Source organism: Cricetulus griseus, chromosome 8 (assembly GCF_003668045.3).
Source record: "Cricetulus griseus strain 17A/GY chromosome 8, alternate assembly CriGri-PICRH-1.0, whole genome shotgun sequence".
Lineage (NCBI taxonomy): Eukaryota > Metazoa > Chordata > Mammalia > Rodentia > Cricetidae > Cricetulus > Cricetulus griseus.
This window is the reverse complement of record NC_048601.1, coordinates 33,324,046-33,348,559: the sequence shown is the minus strand read 5'-3', so window position 1 is coordinate 33,348,559 and position 24,514 is coordinate 33,324,046. Positions and strand designations below refer to the sequence as shown.

At 40.5% G+C, this 24,514-nt stretch overlaps 1 protein-coding gene across 1 annotated transcript in view; it reads left to right on the top strand.

Annotated features, from left to right (window-relative positions):
* Positions 1–24,514, top strand: part of Grm7 (glutamate metabotropic receptor 7) — a 787,913-nt gene that overhangs the window by 673,638 nt on the left and 89,761 nt on the right. The window contains exon 8 of the mRNA XM_035448802.1: positions 4,364–5,299. Within this exon, the coding sequence (XP_035304693.1) occupies positions 4,364–5,299 (936 nt within the window). The remainder of the gene's footprint in view (positions 1–4,363; positions 5,300–24,514) is intronic.

The window sequence follows — 24,514 nt, the reverse complement described above, 5'->3', positions numbered from 1 at the left end:
ACAGGAGAAGGCCAGTTCAGGTACCCTCTCCACTGAATCTAGGAATCTTAGCTGGGGTCATCCTTGTAGATTCCTGATAATTTCTCTAGCACCAGGTTTCTCCAATAGTTACCCATGGGCATTTGTACCCATGATTTCTTGTTAGAAAATAAACTGCTGTATCTGTATAGATGGCAGTAGGCACAGCCAAACCATGTGCATCTCATTTCCTAGAAAACTAGGGCACTTGCTACTGTCACAGGATAATATTTTCAATCATGTTATTTAGTAACTTAGGGAGTAAATTTAGGCTTCTGTTCATTTGAAGCAAGAGGTGACTCTGTTGCTTTAATATATATAATTAAACAGAGTTGAAATTGACTTTAAATGAAAATTGAAAACAAATTAAGCAATCACTCAATGTAATGCCTATGGTTATAGCCCTTGTGTATATTTAGATACACTGAGAAAAATAAGACAAAATTCCTACATTTCTGAGCATTTTATTTTATTCCAAGTGGAAAACACAGTGCGGTTCCAATGCTTAGAATTAATGTAAATTATTCCATGTAATGATCATTTGCTTTGCCATTCATACATGCACTACACTAATGCCTATTGATCAAATGTAATGATATCTGTTAATGTTGGAGTCAGACAATCACAAATTCAGCTCATGGAATTCACTTATTAGTTTTATTCATTAATCTTCTCTAGTGACCATGACTAGGCTCCTTTAATTCGACATTGGACAGCATTTGTGTTAGTAATAGCAAAATTTTTAAATGAGCCTACTTCTTAGAATCTGATACTTGTGAAGTTATTGCCTATCATTTTCTGTCTTATTACAATTTTTATTTCCTTAATTTTATGGCTTTGGGATGGCAGCCAATAACTTACTGCCTCAAAAAGATATTGTTTCAAATGAACTTATTATGGCTTATATTTAGTTAGATTTATTAGTGCTGACTTGGGTTTTGTGCTTCGGCAAATGAATTCACATGAAAATCCTCAGAATATCTTGGAGCTCTGGTTCAAGTTGAAACCTAACTGTTTGTTAAGGATGTTTTACTGCTTGAGCCGCACATGTCTGTTTGTCAATTAGGTCTTGTAGTTGGACTTTTCTTTGGGGCACCAGTTCACAAATAACGACCTGCAGACTTATTATTAATTATGAAAGCTTGGCCTTAGCTTAGGCTTGTCCCACTAGCTCTTAAAACTTAAGTGAACCCATTTATAATAAACAACATTCTTCCATGTGGCTTTACCTTTCTTCCATCCCTCACCTCCTGTTTTCTCGATATGTCTCACTGGTGAATCTTACCTTTCTTCTTTTTTTTCCATTTTTTTTAAATTTAAATTAGAAACAAGATTGTTTTACATGTCAATCCCAGTTCCCTTACCCTCCCCTCCTCCCCTGCCCCCCTACTAACACCCTACCTATCCCATAACCTTTCTTCTCCATAGGGAGGGTGAGGCATTCTATGGGAGGTCTTGAGAGTCTGTCAGATCCTTTGGGATAGGGCCTAGGCTCTCCCCCATGTGTCTAGGCTAAGGGAGTATCTCACTCTGTGTGGAATGGGCTCCCAAAGTCCATTCCTATGCTAGGGATAAGTACTGATCTACTACAACAGGCCCCATAGATTTCCAAGGCCTCCCCACTGACACCCACATTCATAGGGTCTGGATCAGTCCCATGCTGGTTTCCTAGCTATCAGTCTGGGGACCATGGGCTCCCCCTTGTTCAGGTCAGCTGTTTCTGTGGGTTTCACCAGCCTGGTCTTGACCACTTTTCTCATCACCTCTCCTTCTCTGCAACTGGATCTCACTCACATATGGATTTTAGACATAGAGCAAAAAATTACCAGCCTACAATCCATACCACCAGAGAAGCTAGGAAACAAGGAGGACTCTAAGAGAGACATACATGATCCCCCAGAGAAGGGGAAAGGGACAAGATCTCCTGAGAAAATTGGGATATGGGGAGAGGGGAGAGGGAGCTAGGAGAATGAGAAGGGGAGAAGATGAGAGGTGAGGAGGACATGAGGGAGCAGTAAGGTTGAGTCAGGGGAAGAACAGAGCAAGATAAGAGATACCATAATATAGGGAGTCATTATAGGTTTAAAGAGAAATCAGGCACTAGGGAAATGTCTGGAGATCTACAAGGATGACACCAACTAACAATCTAAACAACAGAGGAGAGGCTACCTTATCTTTCTTCTTTCCAGAGTTCTCTCTTTGCCCTAAGTCCCCCCTATACCTCCTACCTAGATATTGGGTGTTTAGTTTTTTATTACACCAATCACAGAAATACATCTTTACATAGTGTGTGAATATCTCACAACAAGGTCTTGTGATTAAAGTAGCTCAGATAAGAACGTTGGTGGGAGCCAGCTTCCTGCTCTATGCTCTATTCCATACTAACAGCATCAAAATTTCAGTCACTGATAAAGGTTTATTTCCTTCTTCACTTATCTTCCAAAAATAGATTTTAAAATGCTTTGAAGTTTCTAGTATCTTTCTAATTTATCTTTGGTTCAATTATATTAAAATTTCATTTAGGTCAATATGAAAAATTCAATCAGACAAAATCAGCCATATCCCTTTGATGGGATTTATTTGTAAAATAATTAACTGACTGTTTATCTTTTTAAGCCTGTTTCCAATGAAACTATGTAGTTGGTGTGTCTTGTACTCAGGCTCTAGTTACAGTAAACAGAAGTACAAGTCCTTCTGATGTACCATGAGTGATGTACCAGGGGTGAATATAGTATCTCACACCATGACACAGTCTAAGGCAAATGCCTGGTATAGGCACTACTCTATACAAGAGCTCAGAGAGACCCCTCTGTTCTCATCTCTCTGTCTGTTGGCTTCTTTTTTCTAGCACATTCATTTCTGCAGCCACAAGCATTGTCCAACAAGGACAATAGTTTTTACTTCCTAAAATCTTAGGTAATGAACTGAAACTAAATTATCTGATACAGACCCAGGGATTTCATGGCTTGGAGTTTGAAATATGACACTAGTTGACAAGGGTTGTCCCTAAGGAGGCCTGATGAGCAATGTCACTTGGGATCTTCTTGTAAAGGATGTTCATTCTCAGGCTCTGTTCCAGACTCTATGAATGAGAAATATCTGGGACTATATCTCAACAAGACTCATAGAATTCCCTCCAAGTGATCCCCTACACATGTTCAAGCTATAGAATAACTATGGTGTGCTATCTGGCCAGGCCTAAATCATGTGTGCACCTCTCAGCTTCTGTGTACAAATTACAGTCCCACATGGCAGAAAAAGGATGTGAGGAGCCCATAGCAAGAAAGAAAGGTAGATGGAGTGCTGGCCGTGAGGGCAAACATCAGTGCCGGTAACATCCAGTTCAGTAACTAAGTTCTCCTTAGTGTGCAATGGCATTGTTTCCAAGAACACCACGGACTGCGGTGACTTCCCCAGAATGCCAATATTCCAACACAGCCAATATACTTCCCACTCTCTGTTGTGCCACAGAGATTCAGTTTCCATTTTGTCTTTGGAGAGATGCCTGGCAAACCTTTAAATGTTTCCAGACCACATAGTCCTTACATTTCCTTACCCATTACTTCTTGCATGCTGTGATGTGGTCTATGAAGCCTAAAATAATGAACACTATTGCTGTCCTTTGGTAAGAAACCAGGTGGATCTGTCTGTTCCAGCAGCTTTCGATGACCGGGACCATTATCTGAGGGACTTTGACAGGCTCTGTAAAATCCTGCAGGGAATTAGTAAGCACTGCAGCATTATCTAAAATTATATTAAGCCTCTCTGTCTCTCTGTCTCTGTCTCTGTCTCTCTCTCTCTCTCTGTGTGTGTGTGTGTGTGTGTGTGTGTGTGTGTATGTGTGTGTGTGTGTGTGTGTGTGTATGTGTGTTTGTGTAAACACCTGTTTTGAGAAATAAGTGTTTTTTGGAATTACTGTTGGTTTTGTATGCCTCTCCCCCAACTTGAGATTTCTGTTGTCATCCTCCTGGGGGAGTGTAGCACAAGTTCTAATTGGTCCTAATGATAAAAACCCAGAGTCAAATATTAAGGGGTGAAAGCAGGAAGATCAGAGAAGCAGAGAAGCCAGCCACGAGAGCTCCTACTTCTACAAAATCCTCAGACTGAAAAGAGATTGAGTTTCTGTCTCCTCCCAACTTACCATTTCCTCTCTCTGTCCAGCCATAACACTCCAGGGGAGGCAGTAAATCACATGTCCATGTATCTCTATTTAGCTCCTCAGGAGAGTTCCCTGTGCTACTGTTAGCTGCAATAATGTTAGGATTGTTTGTCATTGATGCCTTTTTATGATTCATATCTTTTGAATGACCTTCCTGCTTTCTCCCATTTCTTATGTTATATACAGATAGAGGACATGCAATGGGGCAAAGGAGTCCGGGAGATACCATCCTCTGTGTGCACGTTGCCCTGCAAGCCTGGGCAGAGGAAGAAAACACAGAAGGGAACTCCTTGCTGCTGGACCTGTGAGCCCTGTGATGGATACCAGTATCAGTTTGACGAGATGACATGTCAACACTGTCCATATGACCAGAGACCCAATGAGAACCGAACTGGCTGTCAGAACATCCCCATCATCAAACTGGAGTGGCACTCTCCCTGGGCTGTCATTCCTGTCTTCCTGGCAATGTTGGGGATCATTGCCACCATCTTTGTCATGGCCACTTTTATCCGCTACAATGACACACCTATTGTCAGGGCTTCTGGGCGAGAACTCAGCTACGTTTTATTGACTGGCATCTTTCTCTGCTACATCATAACCTTCTTAATGATAGCCAAACCAGATGTGGCAGTATGTTCTTTCCGGCGTGTCTTCTTGGGCTTGGGCATGTGCATTAGTTATGCAGCCCTTTTAACAAAAACCAACCGGATTTATCGCATATTTGAGCAGGGCAAGAAATCAGTGACAGCTCCCAGACTCATAAGCCCAACATCACAACTGGCAATCACTTCCAGCTTAATATCAGTGCAGCTTCTAGGTGTCTTCATTTGGTTTGGGGTTGACCCACCCAACATCATCATAGACTACGATGAGCATAAGACAATGAACCCAGAGCAAGCCAGGGGAGTCCTCAAATGTGACATCACAGACCTACAAATCATTTGTTCTTTGGGATATAGCATTCTTCTCATGGTCACATGTACTGTGTATGCCATCAAGACTCGGGGTGTACCAGAGAATTTTAATGAAGCCAAGCCCATTGGATTCACTATGTACACAACGTGTATCGTATGGCTTGCCTTCATCCCGATATTTTTTGGCACTGCACAGTCGGCAGAAAAGGTAAGTGAAAATGGACATCTCACTATGCATTTCAGAAATGTCTGGTTCTGTGCATATTGAAACAAAATTGATTGTGTCCTCCAAAGAGGCTTATGTGTACAGAATAGAAGGTTCAAAAATATAAAAATGTTGGGCTAATCACTTAATGGTACAGGAGTTTAAATTTGTAAGTAGGATATTCCCCTTTGGAACCACTAAAAACCAACGATGTGTGACCTTTTCAAGTAAATATGTTTACATAAAATTAGTATAATTAGGCAATATCCAGGACAAGATGATCTAATCTAACTAAATAAAGCCTTCCTTCCCACTCACTTACAACTTCTGTTCTTACATGAATGTTTCTTTAGGATAGAAGTTGGCCACAGTACCTATCTCCATTTGGGCCATTAATACATGGTGTTCATTTATCATTATTAGCATCACTATAGAAGAGCAATTCACAACCTGTAGGTTGGGACCCCTTTGAGGTTCAAAAACCCTTTCATAATGATTGCCTAAGACCATCAGAAAACACAGATATTTACATTACAATTCATAACAGTTGAAAAATTACAGTTATGAAGTAGAAACAAAAATAATTTTACATGTTGGGGTCACCACAACATGAGGAACCATATTAAAGGGTTGCAGCATTTGGAATGAAGGTTGAGAACCACTAGTATAGATTTCTGTCTTTTTAGTAGCTCATGTATGCTGTTGCTGAAGATATAAAGCACAAGCTGTATGGTGCATTGGAGTTGCCCAGTTGCATGCCCATCAAATATAACCAGATAGGCTGATAAAGAAGGATATCAGTTATTCTGTATCATTTTCCTGATAGTTTAGTATACCTTAATCACAGCAAGCAATTATAATGAGATCAAGAGTTTTCAAAGTGAAACAGGAAAAAAAGGAGAAGAGAAAGAGATCAAACTATCAGTGTTTGTGGTTGGTGCACGATACAATTAGTATACATGTCCTTGCATGTACTAATAAATTAATGAATCTATAAATTACAAATTAGGTGACCCTCATATGCTGTCTTTAATGTGGTTTGTGTATATTTAGCTGAATGTGTGACTTGCATACCAACTCTGTAACCCTGAAGTATTGATCCTAAATATGATATGTACACATTTGGTATTTGAACTCATCCATCTGGCTGTAGTTTTATACATATGCAAATTACATAAGCCTAAAATATCAGTATGACAATTCTTCAATTGGTGTGAGCAGCTCTGATGCAAGAGTATGGCTGAAGCTTGAAGAGACTGAGTCTAATAAGGCTTATATAGAAGAGTGTCTTATTAGAAATTAAATGCATTGAGTGCATAGAACATCACAGGTCACTGCATTGCCATTTAAATTGAACAAATATGCTAATGCTTCTTATTGTTTTTTAATTGTGTGTGTCTGTGTGTGTGTGTGTGTACACATACATGTGTCTGTGCCTAACATGCATGTGAAAGTCAGAGGATAACTTGCAGGGACTGGTTCTCTCCTCCTACCATGTGGATATCAGGGGAGGACCCAAGTCATCAGTATTTGCAGCAAGCCCCTTTACTTGATGATTTATCTTATTTTTAAGATTATTTATTTATTATGTATATAACATTCTGCTTCCATGTATATCTGCACACCAGAAAAGGGCACCAGATCTCATAATGGATGGTTGTGAGCCACCATGTGGTTGTTGGGAATTGAACTCAGGACCTCTGGAAGGGCAGTCAGTGCTCTTAACCTCTGAGCCATCTCTCCAGCCCCTTAATGATCTATCTTTCTGGTGCTTGAACAAAGCTGTTAAGTGCTTAAAGCCTTAGATAGGGAAAACAGGATTAAGTTGGAATATGTAAATCTTATACAATTGTTACTGCCAGAAATTGGTGTAGTAATTCATTAATACCTCTGTTTCCTGTGTGTTCTTTATTCAAGATTCATGGCATTTAGCTCATTTTCCTACTGAAATGATGTTAGCACCCTAAACTGTGTGATTCTAGAACTATAAGCTTGCCTTTTAAAAATGGTTATCTATGAAACCAAGCAGAATTCTCAAACAAAGGGCACTGAATAGCTCTAGATTATGGTTTTCATTATAAAATATCTTAGAGGAAATTCTTCTAAAATATATAGTCATTGAACATTGGCTGCTTCCAACAGTTTTTTTTCAGATTCATAAGGTATGTTTATTGTTTGTGAAAGCAACTTGAATTTCATTTTATTGCAACTCCCTATCCCTGGGCCAAGGGAATAGTAAAATATGAGTTAGGGTTCTGAAATACAATAGAAATAAAAAAAATTGTAAATGTGTGCTAGTAGGTTGGTAACTAGTATAATTTTCTGGAGAGGACAATGCCTGTTATTAAACCACACAAAGATAATTCTTTTGCTGTTGAAACAATGTCATATACAGAAGGTTAAAGGGATTAATTATATGCTATGTACTTATTCTTCATGATATAAAAGTGTCCCAGTAATATCCGAAGTATATCTCGTTGCATCTTATGTATCTCTTCTCGGTGATACAAAATGTATTAATGACTGCATAGTATTAGAACTATGGATTTTTGGAATGTTGCTTTAAGAGTGTTATTTCTGTGTTATCATTCATTTGGGGCATATCTACTTGTGATTGTGGGGCTTTTTCAGGTAAGATCACATGTGTGATCCTTTACAAACCTGGAACTGATATGAGGTTTTGGGAAATCCAATCATTGACTCTAGATTCTGTTGATGACATTTTGCTGGTAGAACCAGACCAGTGGATGAGATTAAGTTGTCCATACAATATGATTTCTAGTCCCTCAGTTTTACAAAACTTACTTCTCTTTGTATACTCTTCATGGCTTATAATGTTTTACATGGTTCATTGGCATAAATAAAAGTGCTGAAGTAGGAAAAATGGATTTCTAGACGAAAATGTACACACCCTAATGACAGGCATATGGCTAGTGAAACATGAGTGATCAATTAAGAAAATCACTCTGTGTATATGCAACCATAGCATATAAATTATGCAAAGAAGCAAGTTGCCAAATGAAACAAAGACATTACAGCAAAATGCAAGTTGTTTTATTTTTTTTGCTAAGTTGGCAACCTTACAAAGTCACAGACATTCCATTTTGTTCTGATTTAATAGTTTAAGTACCCCAAGAAGAATTCTATTGTCTCAGAAAAAATCAACAATAAATTCTGTAATAACTATTTACTGTGTTGCAGAATTGAAATCCATTTCGATTCTTCTGTGAAATTTCTCACTGGTTGATTTTATTAGTAGAACACAAAGACCAGACAAGGTTTTTATCTTCAATGTAAAATGTCATCCCAGTGAAATTTATTTTTGTTTTAGGAACAATGCAAATGCTCACTGTTACCTAGATTGATCATTGCTACCCTATGACTTGCTAGAATTTGAGTCCTTAAATATGATCAGAGATGATATGGTAAACTTTAGCCATAGTGGAATAGATTCTAGGATTTGGGAATTATCTATAGGCATGACCATGGAGAGGTGGGGCAGGAAGAGGTGTGGGAGGGAGAACTGTGGTTGGAATGCAAGATGAATTTTTTTAAAAAGTTAATAAAGAGCCCACATAATAGTATTAAAAGTGAAATAATACCATGGTAGAGACTAGCTAGTCTTTTGTATTGTGGTGTTATTATGTAATTATATCTTGGCACTGTCTGCTCAAAGACTAGATTGTTTTCTATGAAAAACAATGATTTCTTTAGTCAGTGGTTGCATTGTTAGAAGGAGTGGTCTGCACAAAAGTCTATGTTGCCAAAATTTCAGGAACAATGTAACTGATCCATTTTTCTCAAGCATTGTAAGCACTTGTTATCTGAAGAATGTTCTAGATAAGTTTTTACTATGTAACTAATCAATGAACTGGTGCACATAGGAATCAGTCTCACAAGATCATGTCCCCTGCTAACATTATAGTCACAGTTTGAGAAAGCAAACTGTGGTGTTTCAGCACAGTGGGGGAAATATGTGTCAACGCTGCAAGCATCAGGCTGAATCCCTGGAATTAAGTGGTGCTTGTCTGTATATCATTTCTTTCATGTGGGCAGTGACATAAGCTTTGTCAAGCTGGACTGTACATAAGGAAGCAGAACTTGGCAGATGGGTAGGGGCCCAGAGGTCTCAGAGACAGAGGACTGTGTGTACTGTGGGGTTGTTTGTCCAGGAATATAGTGAGAAGAGGAAGAATGGTTGAAGCAATTGATGACAGAAAGGCATTCATTGCTGCAAGTGGAGCTGGTTTCAAAGAAGGAAAGGCATGTGTCAACATCTGTTTCTGTACATACCAGAACAGACTCAGGCTGTATCTCAAATCTTCAATGAAAGAATCCTTTTTCTCTAATAGAGTACCATTCTACCTCTTAATAGATTATGGCCATTGATAGCAAGCATGTGAACCAGTGCTTGGACCAGCCATAATAGTAGGATAGGGAGATAGGAACATTTCCTCAGAAATAGGCATCTTGTCTTCCTCGTATGACAGCTAGCTCCGAAAATGTGATCACAAAGTGAAGCCTTCACCTACTGGGATCAGAAGGTATGACATGATATCCCACCCCCCAAATCTCACAGTTTATCTGAAAAAGTATCCACAGCTGTTGTCACCACACCAAACTCATTGAATAGAACTGGATGTTTTGTTTTGTTCGTTTTTTTCCCCAGTTCTTTTCCTTTTTTTGTGAATGATTTTCCTAGTTTGTTATCAGTTGCTGTGACAAACACCATGGTCAAAAACAATTGGGAGCTGGAAAGGCTTTGATTTGGTTTACACCTCTGTTGTGGTTCATCATCGAGGCAAGTCAACCTTGAACCAGAAACTGAGGCAGAAACCCTGGAGGAAAGCTGTTTACTGGTTTGCTTCTCATGATTCTCAGGTTGCTTTCTTATCTAACACATGGCCACCTTCCCAGAAGTGGCAAACCCCCACAGTAGACTGGGCCCACCCATATCAATAATTCACCAAGAAAAGGACCCACAGACTTGCCTACAGACCAGTCCAATGGAGACAGTTCCACAGTTGAGGTTCCTTCTTCCTAGATGACTCTACTTAAGTAAAGTAAACAAAAAGTCACCAACAAAGAGGGCTTGGACTTTTTGTTGTTGTTTTCAATTTGTTTTGTTTATCTTGAGAAAATGGATATTTCACTCTCCAATCCTGGCTATCCTAGAATTCACCGTGTAGGCTAGACTGGTCTTGAACTGTCCATCACATTTTCCCTCTGCCTTCAGAGTGCCAGGGACTGTAGGCATGAGCCATCACATCCAGCTGGGTTTCTACAGCTTTAAAGAAATGCTGTGGGGGTGGGACTAGCAAAGTCAAGCACACTTTCAAATTTGTTTACAATACATTCTTTCCTCCCACATAGGCCATGCTACTATGCTTCTTATACTTAGAACAATGGTAGAGAGTAAAGAAGACACTGTTTCGATATGTGTTCCAAAAGCCCTAATTAAAAGGGGCTTTGAATAAGTACTCAGTCATGCAGAACATGCTACAAACATAATCCTCCAAGTTTCGAAACAGGCACAGGGACAAGTCACTTGCTCATCATGGCAAGTTTAACAAGTGAAGTGGAATGCAAAGGCAGAAAACAGGATACAACAGGGCATTTGAAAGGGCATTACAACATAAGAAATAGCAGGTAGTGTCTACAGCAGGTGACTCGAGGAGAAAGGTGATCATTGCATTAAGAGTAGTCTTAACTCTTGCAAAAAGAGACTGTAATACTAAAACAATTAATCAACCTCATTTTGCGAGCAAAATTTGAAACAATGTGTACCAAGACAAGTCACTCCAACATTAAACTTTTGGCAAGAAGCACATCTACTCAATGTCGTGGAAGCTGATATTGCCATCAAGGATACTTCTTCAGATAAGTGAGTCCGCAGTGGGTGTGTTAAGCTCTAAGGAGCCATCCACCCCATGAAGCCCCTGCTCTCCAGCTCTGTGGTGCCAGGCTACAAAGAGAAGGCAGTGGTGCAGGAAAAGCAGCAGTGCCACATGCAAGACCCTACCTACCTCTTCCTGAGACTATGCAGACTTCACTGGGAAAAAATGTGTAAATGGGGAACCATGCATATTTCAAAATGGAAATGTCACACCTGCTCTCTGAAGATGAACGATGAGCAGTAGGCATGGCTACAGCTTCCCCTACGCCTACTTAGGGGCTGGCTACAATGAGCAGTGTTGAAAAGTGGACAGCAATAATAAGAACACTGTGAAATAGTTACTGTAATAAAGGGACAGATGATGGCACTCGAAGAAAGCCAGAAGGGCCACAAAAGATAGAGTGGGTTCAAATCTACTTTGAACTTTTGAACATAGAAGGAAAATGTTGCTAGGCTGTGTCTTATCTTGTATTTTATGCAGGGTTGTTTTGTTATTTAAACAGACACATAGTTGTTGGTGTTTTTTCAGTTGTTAATCTTATTTATTTATTTGCTTTGTTTTTTGTTTAGTTTAGTTTTTTTGTTTGTTTGTTTGTTTGTTTGTTTGTTTTTGAGACAGGGTTTCTCTGTGTTGCTCAGGCTGGCTGGCCTCAAACTGACAGAGATCTGCCTCCTGAGTACTAGGATTAAAGTTGTGTGCCACCACACCTGGCTCAGTTGTTAAATTTTAAATAAACAACATTTCCAATATTCATTTAAATAAGAACTAGGTAAGGAAAGAACTTCTATCAGTCGGCTTCGGCATTCCAGTTTCTCCACATACATAGTCACGCACATACACAAATAGATAAAGTCTTTATGTCTCTCCTAGAATGATCAGAAAGAAACTTCAACTTGAATCAGGGAGGCAGGTGTTGAGATGTGTAGATTTTGCCAAGCCTGGGTGGGCAATATTCCATGGCAGTATCCATGATGCTTATTGAGATCCCACTTCTGCCGTTTGGTTTTGTCTGTTCATATTTAGGTCTGAGGCCTATGAAAATATCACTGTTGTGTTTCCTGCCATGATGAGGCAAGCACTGAGCTTCTCTCTAAGCAGCCCTCTGAAACTGGTTGTTCTCAAATTCAGGCGTATGTGGCTAAGGGTAATGCCATCCCATCCTCCCTGCTAGGATTGACCAGCTCTTTTGAGGGGAGTCTCTTAGAATAAATGGAGTCTTCACCATCTTGGTCCCCTGATGAGTTAGGTAGGATGAGGAGGAGGTGGACCCCCAGCAGAGCAAAACTTATCAAAGGAGTGGTAATAACTGCACTCAAAGGCTAGAAAGAGAAAACCTTACTGTACAGGAAGACACAATGATAGACCTCCCTTCTGCTCACAGTCTACTCCAGTTTGCAGCTCTTCTTGGCAACTAACTCCCATACCCCATAAACCTCTAAGGTTTCTTCCTTCTTATGAACTCGACCATCAAGAGACCCAAGTACCATTATGCAGAGCCCGTCTTATAAGTAGAATGAAGATAATCAGAAAGGGCTTTTTGCTTTGAATTTTCTTAGGGCATCAGAGACCACTTCTGATTTTCAAAAAGAGTACAGGAAATCATCATGGAGTAGGATCTGATGAGATGCAGTCAGCACATTGGCCAAATCTGGATTTGGAGTCCTGAAATCCCAGAACAAGTAGCAACAATTTTATTCCAATGATAATTTGTTTCAGCTCCTAGTTGCCCTGTTTTTCTGTGTTCCCAGAAGCTGGTTTGTTCGCTATTTCTTGCTACCTACCATCCCATGATGCCCTGAAAAAATCACAGGTGTCACTTAACCCTGCTTTCTTTCATCTTCACAGTAGAACTACCTATCCTTCAACAGAAATAGAATATATATATATATATATATATATATATATATATATTTAAGAAATTTAAGCACTCAGCTTGTACATGAATTCTTTTTTTTTTGCGGGGGGGGGGGGTTGGTTCAAGACAGGGTTTCCTGTGGCTTTGGAGGCTGTCTTTGAACTAGCTCTTGTAGACAAGGCTAGTGTGGAACTCACAGAGATCAGCCTGCCTCTGCCTCCCGAGTGCTGAGATTAAAGGTGTGTGCCACCACTGCCCAGATGTACATGACCTTTCTAGGTGTAATGTCTCCATACCAGAAAAAACAAAATGTTTATCTGTGGATGGGCAGATAAACAAATCATAGTTCAGACATAAATTACTATTCTGTAATAGTGAGTGATCTATATTGACATAATAACATAGGCACATCACAAGGTAATTATAGTGAAATTCCAATATTGCTTGTGCACATATGTCTAAATAGCTCAAAGTACAAAATTCAAATATAAACGGTTAGTGTCATATCAGTTAGATCCACACAGGGCAATTGCAAAATTATATTGTATAGACAATCTTTTGATTTCCCCCTCCCTTTTCCTCCTTTCTCCTGGAATCTTATTATTAACCGTCCTTATACTCACTGGTCTATTTGCATGGTACTAAGACAAGAAATTGTCCCTGAAATAAAGTTAAAACTGCCTCAATGAGATTGCAGACCTCCATGCCCCACATATACTCTAGTACATATTCACTATTGAGTAAAGGAGAACCCAACTCTTCTACAATTGGTTTCCCTTTGCAAAAAAAAAAAAAAATCATCTGCTTAGGTGTTGACAGGTGTATCACCAGAAGGCCAAAGAGGCAAGGAGCTGGAGAAAAATAACTAGAGGTTGTGACATGGAAGAGGATATGGAGCAGTTGCTGGAATCATAAAGAATGGACAGGTTCAATTAAGGAGTTAGACCTTGATTTTTACGCAAGAGGGAAGGTGCTCCAGATTGCAGTGTGACATTGGTATAGTTTTGCCTTAGACTAAGTACTCATTGCTTTGTAAGTATGAGCTCCATAACAGTTTATATGAGCAGGTTGAGTCTGGGGACATATGGCTACTAGTCTTGAGTTCAGTGTCTTTCTGTATGCTTGCTCAGATTTGAAGACTCATGTCTGTGTACAGCCTTAGGGGTAAGAAGACTGAGAAGGATCTCTTGAGGGGAAAATTGGTCCAGCTCTGGTAGAAACTGCAACCACTTGCCTTCCCTTTCATTGAAGAGGTCAGTAAACCACTAGTGTCACAGAATGTTGGAAGAAGGATTCTCTTATGTGTCCTGCCACTCAGAGAGGATAGTGGGAAGGGCAGTTGAAGACTGCTACATGTCTGGTATCTTCTTCAAACACACTGGGAAGACATTGGGCTAAGCTTGCCACACTACTATATTATTGAAGAGCAGAAATACTGTCTACATATAGTCTCCTTTATTTTGCTCATTCATCATAGGTTTTCAATTTCATCCAAGCATGAAGAATCTATGACTTTTCCTAACGATTCAGATAGTCATTAGCTACTACTTGTATCTTTGGCCCTACTCTTAATACATTCTCCTCTTCTGGAACCATGCACTTTTCAGTGGCCCAGCTTGCTAGCCAGTGCCCTTAGTAACTCCACCCCAGCTCCTCCCCACAGTTGACACTCTAGGATAGTCTGGCTTGGCCCATAAATGTTTGGTCATGAAACATAAGTAAGGGAATTGCCTCAAATTTTTATTCTGTAAGTATTTATGAGGGTATTAGAAACACAAAGAAATAGAAATAGGTAGAGCAGCATAAAAGGCCACATTAGATCACCCCATGAGTGCTTCTTTCCTTGAGGATCTCAGATATCTCTATAGCTAGTGTGTCATTAGTGTCAGCACAATGATAGACAGCTGGATGATTTAAATAGCCAGTCACACATGCTATCTTACACTGCAGCTAGCCAATCCTCATTTTCAACTCTGCTGTGCAATCCTTTAGTGATTTACCACAGGCAAGAGGCTGATATATCTTCCAGAGAGGCCTGATTTATATTTGACTCCCTTTATCACACGTGGGAGATCCTGGCTGACAGACCCAAAGCCCTAGATCAGTTTGTAATGATTGGGTTTTAGCATCCAAGACCAAGTATTTAGGTTGGCTTAAACTGCCTCCGATTCTGTCAGTGCCATTGTATTTCTCTGGTCTTGTTCCCAGCAACCTGTTACAGTGACTTGGTTACTAGGACATCAGAGCCAAATGGTCTTGTCAACGAAGCCAGGGTAGCAGTCAGGTACTGAACCAAATACTCCTATAATAAAGTGCTTGGTTTTAAACCTGCTAGTGTGGCATCATTTCTTTGTCTGATATCCCCCCCACACACACACACACAGACTTTCATGAGACATAGAAATAATAGGAATTTGTGTTTTGTAGGTATTTAACTGAAAAGCAACAAACCAAGTAGAATTTTAAAAATTTTTGTAGTGAAATCCAAGTAAATTTTTAACTTTTGTTTACAGTGTTACTTGGGGTACAAGGCAAGCAATACATGTTTTTAAGCCCTTGCTACCTTTGGTGTCCTCTCTGAACTGAAGCATTGCCTGAGTACAGCAGAGTAGAGAGCAGAAGCAGAATTTTCAGATCTCCCAATGGTGAAAATACAATACAAAGAGCCCATACACAGCAGGCAGGTGTGTGTGTGTGTGTGTGTGTGTGTGTGTGTGTGTGTGTGTGTGTGTGTGCTACATACAATGTGTGGTGTGTTACAATGCCCAGAGACAAACTGATCTTCTCATCTTCTCATAGGATTAAGGCTATATCCTGATGGCTAGTCTCTGTGAAGTAGGTGTGACCCTGATTAGCATTTTTTATTGCAATTCTTATTTTCACTGCAGCTGGTAAGAAAAGAAAATTTAAAGGAAGGAACAGTGAAGATTTTGGCATCTGATGCCTGAGATGGAAGCAGTGGTATCAATCAGGGGTTCTTCTGGGTTGAAATTGAAAATTGTCCCTCTCAGGTGTCTATGGGCTCCCATTCAACTTCACATTCTGGTTGACTGTTTGGCTGATAATCAACAGGAAATGCTTTCATCCAAAGTCTGAAAAGAACCTGCTTAGTAAATGCCCCCAAACAGCCACTGTGAACAGTCTTTGTTCCCTATGACAACACTGCTTTTCCCTCCAGTTGCCTCCACTTTGCAGCTATGTATTCCTCCAGACCATTTTTTAAATAGCCACCTTCCTTTCAGAATGGTTGCTCTTATTTAACAATCTCACTTTAAGTGTCTGTTCAGTTCCTCAAGACCCCAACAGCAGGTGGTCACATCAGGACCTTTTGAAAAAGCTTCCCAGTAGGTTCTGTTGACAGTATTATAGCCTCTCTGCCAGCACTGTAATCAGAACCGCATGTAAACTCTGCCCTGTTACTTAGGAGGCTTCAGTCAGGGATCACAAACTGAAGCCAGTGGTTCTATTCTAGCCGCTGCTGGTTTATGTGAAGGAGCTACATTGGGACTTAGCCATGTACATGTATGTTGATGTGGGTTCACTGAATGCTGTCTTCTAAAACAGGATTCCTGCTAAGAGTCAAATCATGGCTGAGACATAGCACACTACCTGAAAAGCTGGCAGTAGAGATACAGCCGTTCGCTGTCGTTGGTGGCGCACGCCTTTAATCTCAGCACTCGGGAGGCAGAGGCAGGAGGATCTCTGTGACTTCGAGACCAGCCTGGCCTACAAGAGCTAGTTCCAGGACAGCCTCCAAAGCCGCAGAGAAACCCTGTCTTGAAAAACGGGAGAGGGAGGGAGAGGGAGGGACGGAGAGGGATATAGCAGTTCTATGACAAAAGTAGAGTACTTTGCTAATCTTGCCTTATGTGGCCTGTTGTTGTCTGATCTCTGATCTTTTGAGCCTCCATTTCCTACTCAGCTATTTTTTTTTTTTTTGGTTGCTGAGTTTCCTGCAGGCTTGTTAGATTTGGGGGAGCAAGTGGGAAAGCAGCCGAGATGCAGATAGAGATAGTAGGTTGAATAGTCCTCTAGAAGAGAGATTAGTGCCCTAGTAAGCAGTATATGATAGGTCTGAGGTCGAAGGCTTATTCTAATCAGACAAAGCAAGGTGTCCCCTTAAAGGAGGCTTCCAAGAGAAGGAGGACTATTGCATTGTAAGGAAGCAGGCTTATTTAATGTTTTTTTATGCTATGTGACTACATTAGGGGAGCAGTAAATATGTGACTTAGGCTTCATAACAGGAGTCACTTTTTATGTAGGCTTGGTTCATGTGTACCCCGTAGAACATGATAGTAGTCTGGCCACTTTCTGGCTTATCTGGGGCTGAGGGTGAGTGTGTTCTCACCATGCTCATTGTCCTCTTTGCTTAGCATTACTTACTTAGAGGACATGGATTTTCTCACATTCTCTGTTATTTTTGCCTCTGAGTATACAGTGGTTATTTCCATCTTTCTCCCTTGTACAAGATATGCCGAAAATCAAGAATGTTGTCACTCATGCCGTGTCCCTCTGATCATTTAGACCTGTCTGCAGGTTCATATGTAGGATGCCTTTGAGCTTTGTAGCACTCTAAGCGACAGTGATCCTGCTCCACTTATATTCTGTTTTGTCCCAGGTATCCATCAGTAAGTGATGCCGCTTATTGATTTGTTGTCTTAAAAACAAACAAACCTTGCATGGCCCTGTAAGTGTTATCGAGGTTATAGCCTATGCCCCATGCCAGCTCTGCCACCTGTTCTCAATAAGCCAAGTAAAAGAATCAAATTAATAGCAGAAATCATAAAAATGAGATTTATTCAGTGTGGCTTCATCGAGAGAAGGGACAAAGAGATATAGCAAACAATACCTTTTCCAAGTCTATCTTTGGGGTCCTGAAGTAATATTAAAGTTTGAATTAAACTTTATGTGTGTCTAAGAAGCCCCAGTCAAGATGTGGTCCCAGCCACCATTGACCCTTCATTGGCTGGGCCTCAGACTCCCCTGTAAAGTGCTCTTGACAAGATACTAGATCCTGATGAAATCTCTTTCTGGAAGACAAGTTTCCCTTCTGGCTGAAGCATCATTTTTCTTGTAGCATGAGATTCCTGGAGAAAGTCTTTTGTCTTTGGTGTCCATTGTTTCAATAGTGTTCTAGTGAGACTGAGAGATATCTCAAAAGCAATTCTCAACCTTCCTAATGCTGTGACCTCTTAATATTGTTCCTCATGTTGTGATGACCTCAAACCATAAAATTATTTCATTGCTGCTTCACAATTGTAATTTGGCCACTTTTCTGAATTATATATTATATCTGATATGCAGGGTATCTTATATGTGACCTCTGAAGAGGCTGTGTTTCAGAGACTGATAACTGCTGCTTTAGGACATCTTCACTTCTGTTGGGCTTGATACAAGAGTACCACGAGCGCAGGGCTTGATACAAGAGTACCACGAGCGCAGGGCTTGATACAAGAGTACCACGAGCGCAGGGCTTGATACAAGAGTACCACGAGCGCAGGGCTTGATACAAGAGTACCACGAGCGCAGGGCTTGATACAAGAGTACCACGAGCACAGGACTTGGTCTGTCTGCTTCTCTGCTTTCCTAGGTTTCCACACAGTAATTAATACATAGCCCCTGCTCAGCTCAACTGAGTAGATTTCCTGAATCTAGTTTGGAGCAGGATCCAATGTCTACCATCAAAGAATGGTTTAAAAGAAGAGAGAGATATGAACTAGTCTCTTTTAAAAAAAAAAAAACTGCTCCCACAAAGATAGAGGAACGTAAGTTTAGAGCAAGGCATGAGACAAGGTATGAGTGGCTGCTGGGAATTTGAACTGAGGTCTTCACTCTTGTGCAGCAAGTACTTTTTCCACTAAGTACTGTCCCCTGCCGCAATTGGCCATTTAGGCAGTTTCCAGTTCCACTTGTTCTTTCATGAATCTCACACTTAAAGTCAACTACACACCAGGTAGTTTTCTGGGTGCTGGAGACAGTACAGGGAATCAAAGCCCTTTGTTTCATGGGTTTTGCCTTTTATACAGTAGATATAGACAATATGCAGAAGGACGCTGTACATTCTGGGAAGAAATAGGCAAAGGCAAGGAGCACCTGGGGCAGATTATACATGTACTCCTAATGTAGCTGAGTGCAGTCAGAGAAAGCTGGGGAGGGGGCAGCCTTCAACAAGAATCCAGTATGAAATGAGACTGTAAAGATAATGGAGGGAACGGGGATGAGGAGAGCTGTGACTGGCTTGCAGGCTGAAGGGAGAAATTATAAAGCAAGGAACCAGGGCTTTGCTCCTGCAGAGAATGGGGTCTGCTCCTAAAGAGAATGGAAGATGTTCCTACAGAAAACGGGGTCTGATGCTGCAAGAATGAGGGCCTGTTTCTGCAGACAATAGGGGTCGTCCCTGCAGAGAATGACCTGCTCCTGCAGAGGATGGAGAAGAACTTCTGCAAAGCATCAGACTTCATCCTCAGCAAGACAGCCAGGGAAGGGAGGAGGCTGCAGAGTCTGATTTATCAGCGTCTGATTTATGTTAGAAAACGACCCTTTCAACGGTTTATAAGGAGCAGATCCCACAGGGCAAGAGAAGGGTCAGAGAGGCCAGATAGAAGTTTTCTAGTCACCTGCACGTTTAATAGGGGTTCTGAAATTACTTCCTTGACACATCCCCAGAAGGAATGAATGAACAGGTGAAAGTGATTTATCCACAGAATAAGGCATCTAGCCCTCCTAACTTTCATGCCGTTGGAGAAGTTATTTTATCAAATCAATTATGTAGGCAAGATTCTCTCCCATCCAGGAAGGAGGCCAATCTTATGAGCAATGTCCCAGAGCTACCAACTCCAATTCTTTGTTCCCTTCTTCTGAGAAGAGGTGGCTATTTCAAGCCTCCTGTCACCTGCCCATTGGCCATCTGAGATATCTTCCAGTATACCCACAAGCCTCTAGGCTACTGCTTTCCGCTTCTGCAGCAGATTTTAGAGTGCTCCTTGATGTGCCCAGCTGAAATGAATACTAACCAAAGTGTGGTGTCATGCTACCTGTGCCTGGTGTCGTGTCAATGGCTGCTGCTCACACAGAGTCTAGGCAAGCTGTTCTGTGAAGTTCTGCAGTCTGCACAGTTGGACCCTGAAAATCTGCCACTGTGCTAGACACTAGGAAGACAGGTGATCAAGATGTGATATTTGAAGTTTCACAGGCATTTGCCTGATTACCCTTGCCTTGACTTTCTAATGCACTAATTTGTTTATCAACATCCTTTATGTAAATACAAAAGTAGCCAAGTGACAGCAGACTGCCTTGCCAAAAATGCAAAATGTATCCACCTGTTTCATGGAGCAGCCTCCAGCAGTCTGTGTTCTGGAAATCTATTAGATGTGTTTGAGATCAAAGCAGGTAACAGGAAAGCTGCAGCCAGAACTGATTTGAGATTCTAGCTGCATCCCAAGGCACCATCTGGGCCTCCTCAGAAGCATCTGCTGCCCTTCTCCATTCTCAAAGCTCTCTCACAGAGAGTGAGGCCAGATATATGGTTGAGGAGGATCCAGCAGATGGCCAGGTGCCTGAGCACTGGTGGGGTTAAAAGTGTCAAGTCACCATCCTTGTAGGATACAGGGTAGAGCGACATTTGTGACATTTGCTCACACCTTCTTCTTCTTCTTCTTCTTCTTCTTCTTCTTCTTCTTCTTCTTCTTCTTCTTCTTCTTCTTCTTCTTCTTCCTCTTCCTCCTCCTCCTCCCTCCCCCCCTCCCCCCCCCTCTCTCTCTCTGAGTAATATGGTCCACATTTTCTCATCCTATGCCCTGCCAGATCTACGACCTTTGTCAAAAACTAGTCTGCCTCTATTCATGCCATCCGTAAATATGCATTTGCAAACCCATATGCAGCCCTGTCCAAGTCTTGAGGACAATGAGCAGTATTATCAAGGTTAAGATTTTCAAGAAATTTAGGTTTTGGTGAGAACAAGCAACACAAATTCTTCCAGATCATGGTATATCCTCCTGGTCTGAACTCCACTCATCTCTTGAGATAGTCACTGAAAGAATTCATAGATTCACAAATCAGAGCTTTTCTTGAGTACTTAGAGTTTATTACAGAGTAAGCGAGTGGGGTCTAGCATGGGAAAACAGACCACTGCAGCAGGACACTCTAACAACTTAAGACTGGACAGCAGCTAGAGAGACCAGCATTCCCACCAGATGTTTACGTCAGTTTTTCCAGTTTCTAAAGTCTATAGAACTGACAGCTTCTAAGAACTGACGACAGAAAGTCAGTTTATTGCCAGTGTTATTTGTAGTCCCATTTAGATTAACTCTTACTCCAGGAGGGCAAGGTCTTTGTGTAGCCCACCACTGTCCCAGCTCTAGTGTCTCCTGTAGGATCAGGAACATTGTGAAGATTTGTTCAGGTGACAAGTTCCCCCTCTTCCAGATAAAGCCCTCTTCCAGATGCCAAAACCTTCAGACTGATTTTCTTTTTTTTCCATTCATTTATTTAGCTCATAAATAAAGTCATGCACAATTATACACAATACAGTATGTTCACAATGGCATGGCTAAGTTAAACCAATTAACATGTTATATCACACATATTCATCATTTTGTTTTGAGAACACTTAAAGTATACTATCTCACAACTTTTAAAATATAGTATATTGTTATCAACCATATTTATCATGCTCTCAGTAGACCTCAAGACTTCAGAGAGTCCATGCCTCTTGTCCAACTGCAGTTTTATATCCTTAAACCAATCATTTCCCCATTGTTAAAAGACCCACATTGAAGCCTAATAGCCACAATTCTGCTCTCTGTTCCCATAAGTTCATCATTTCTAGGTTACACATAAAATTGAAATTGTGTGACATTTGTCTTCCAGTGTGTCGCTTATTTTTTTTTTTTGGCAAGCATATAACTTTACTACTTACTAAAGATGAAATCAAATTTGCATGCACAGGTAATCATTCACTTGGATTCATCACATATTTGAGTTTCAATTAGCATATATATATATGTATATATATATATGTATATATATATATATAATCAATAATGGCAATATGTTATACATCAATAACAGCAACGGCTTTTCCACATTCTGTAGTCATTTGAACAGAATTGTAGAGACATCCAGCACACTCCATTAAAAAAAACAAAAAACAAACAAAAAAACAAACAACAACAAAATAAAAAAAACAAAATCCCAGAAAACAGCACAGTTCTGTTACTCTTGTGGTACTTGGCACCATTTTTTTGAACACTTTCTCATGTGTCTTTCAGCCATTTTAGATTCCTCTATTGAGAATTAACTATTTAGTTCTGTACCCCACTTTTTAATTGGGTTGTTTGGTGTTTGGAGGACTAGCTTCTTGAGTTCTTTGTATATTTTGGAGATCAGCCCTCTGTCAGATGAGGGGTTGGTGAATATCTTTTCCCAGTCTGTGGGCTGCCATTTTGTCTTGATGACTGTCTCCTTTGCCTTACAGAAGCTTCTCAGTTTCAGGAGGTCCCATTTATCAATTGTTGACCTCAGTGTCTGTGCTACTGGTATAATGTTCAGGAAGCCGTCTCCTGTACCGATTAATTCAAGGGTACTTCCCACTTTGTCTTTGTGTTCAGTGTAGCTGGATTTATGTTGAGATCTTTGATCCATTTTGACTTAAGTTTTGTGCAAGGCGATAGGCTTGGGTCTAACTGCAGTCTTCTACATGTCTGCAACCAGTTATACCAGCACCATTTGTTAGAGATGTTCTCTTTGTTCCATCTTATAAATTTGGATTGTTTGTCAAAAATCAGGTGTTCATAGGTGTGTGGGGTAATATCAGGGTTTTCAATTCTATTCCATTGGTCTACCAGTCTATTTTTGTGCCAATACCAAGCTGTTTTCAGGACTATAGCTCTGTAATAGAGCTTGAAGTCAGGGATGGTGATGCCTCCAGAAGTTCCTTTATTGTATAGGGATGTTTTGGCTATCTGGGTCTTTTGTTTCTCCATATAAAGTTGAGAATTTTTCTTTCAAGGTCTGTGAAGAATTGTGTTGGGATTTTGATGGGGATTGCATTGAATCTGTAGATTGCTTTTGGCAAGATTGCCATTTTTATTATGTTGATCCTACCTATCCAAGAGCATGGGAGATCTTTCCATTTTCTGGTATCTTCTTTAATTTCTTTCTTTAGAGACTCAAAATTCTTATGGTACAGGTCTTTCACATTTTTTGTTAGTGTTACCCCAAGGTATTTTATGTTTTTTGTGGCAATTGTAAAGGGTGATATTTCTCTGATTTCTTTCTCCACCGATGTGTCATTGGTGTATAGTAGGGCTACGGATTTTTTTGAGTTAATCTTGTATCCTGCCATTTTGCTGAAGGTGTTTATCAGCTGTAGGAGTTCCTGGGTAGAGTTTTTCAGGTCACTAATGTAGACTATCATATCGTCTGCAAATAGTGAGAATTTGACTTCTTCCTTTCCGATTTGTATTCCCTTGATCTCCTTTGTTTACTCTCTCCATACCTCTTCAATATTGTCCTTGAAGTCCTAGCTGGAGCAGACTTTGATTTTCTAGCAAGAGATACCTGGGATGATTCCAATTTCTTGGGGTCCATAGTTTAAATAATCCAAAATAGAAAAAGGAAATAAGTGATGGTAGAGTATGCCCATTCCCTCCAAACAGGCTACCTACAAGATGCCACATGCACATCTACTTTAGGGAATGAAAGAGTTGAGAGATAAAATTTTGTATTCTTAAGACATTTCTGTCCTGGTGCAAGGCATAGGTATTAATTTGAAAAACACAAACAAACAAACAAATGAAAACCAACCTGAACCAACTAGATGCGTTCTCTCTCTCTCTCTCTCTCTCTCTCTCTCTCTCTCTCTCTCTCTCTCTCTGTGTGTGTGTGTGTGTGTGTGTCTTTGTTTAAAGAAAAAACATTGCTTAAGTTCTTTTAGAATTTTACAATGGGTTTTAATTTTATTTATTCCCTAGTCATCCTCCCAGCCCCTCTCAAATTTACCCCTACCTCCCAATCCCAACTTCCTCTCCAAAAAACAAACAAACAAACAAACATCAAGTTCAGTTTGTGCTGCCTACACCTCTTCCTGGGTTTGGGGCTATGGTGGTGGGCCTATCCAGGATGACATCCTTGATTTAAATGACTCTCTCCTTGAAAATGCGTCAACTGTCCAGAGCTGCTCATTAAGGAGTTGGAGTAAGCAATGAATCCCTCCCTGCTCCTTACTGGGCTATTGACTGGCCTGATCTTTTGTGAATTTTGTGCAGGCAGCCACAGTTGCATGTTCATGTGTCATGTCCAGATGACACCATTTTACTCCAACCCTCCCCAACCTCTGGCTCTTACAGTCCTTCTACCTCTTCTTCCACCATTGTCCCTGAGCCTTGAGGAAGGAATATGATACATACCAATGTCCCATTTGTGGCTGAGCACTTCAGTGACATTTATTCCCTGCATTTTGACCAG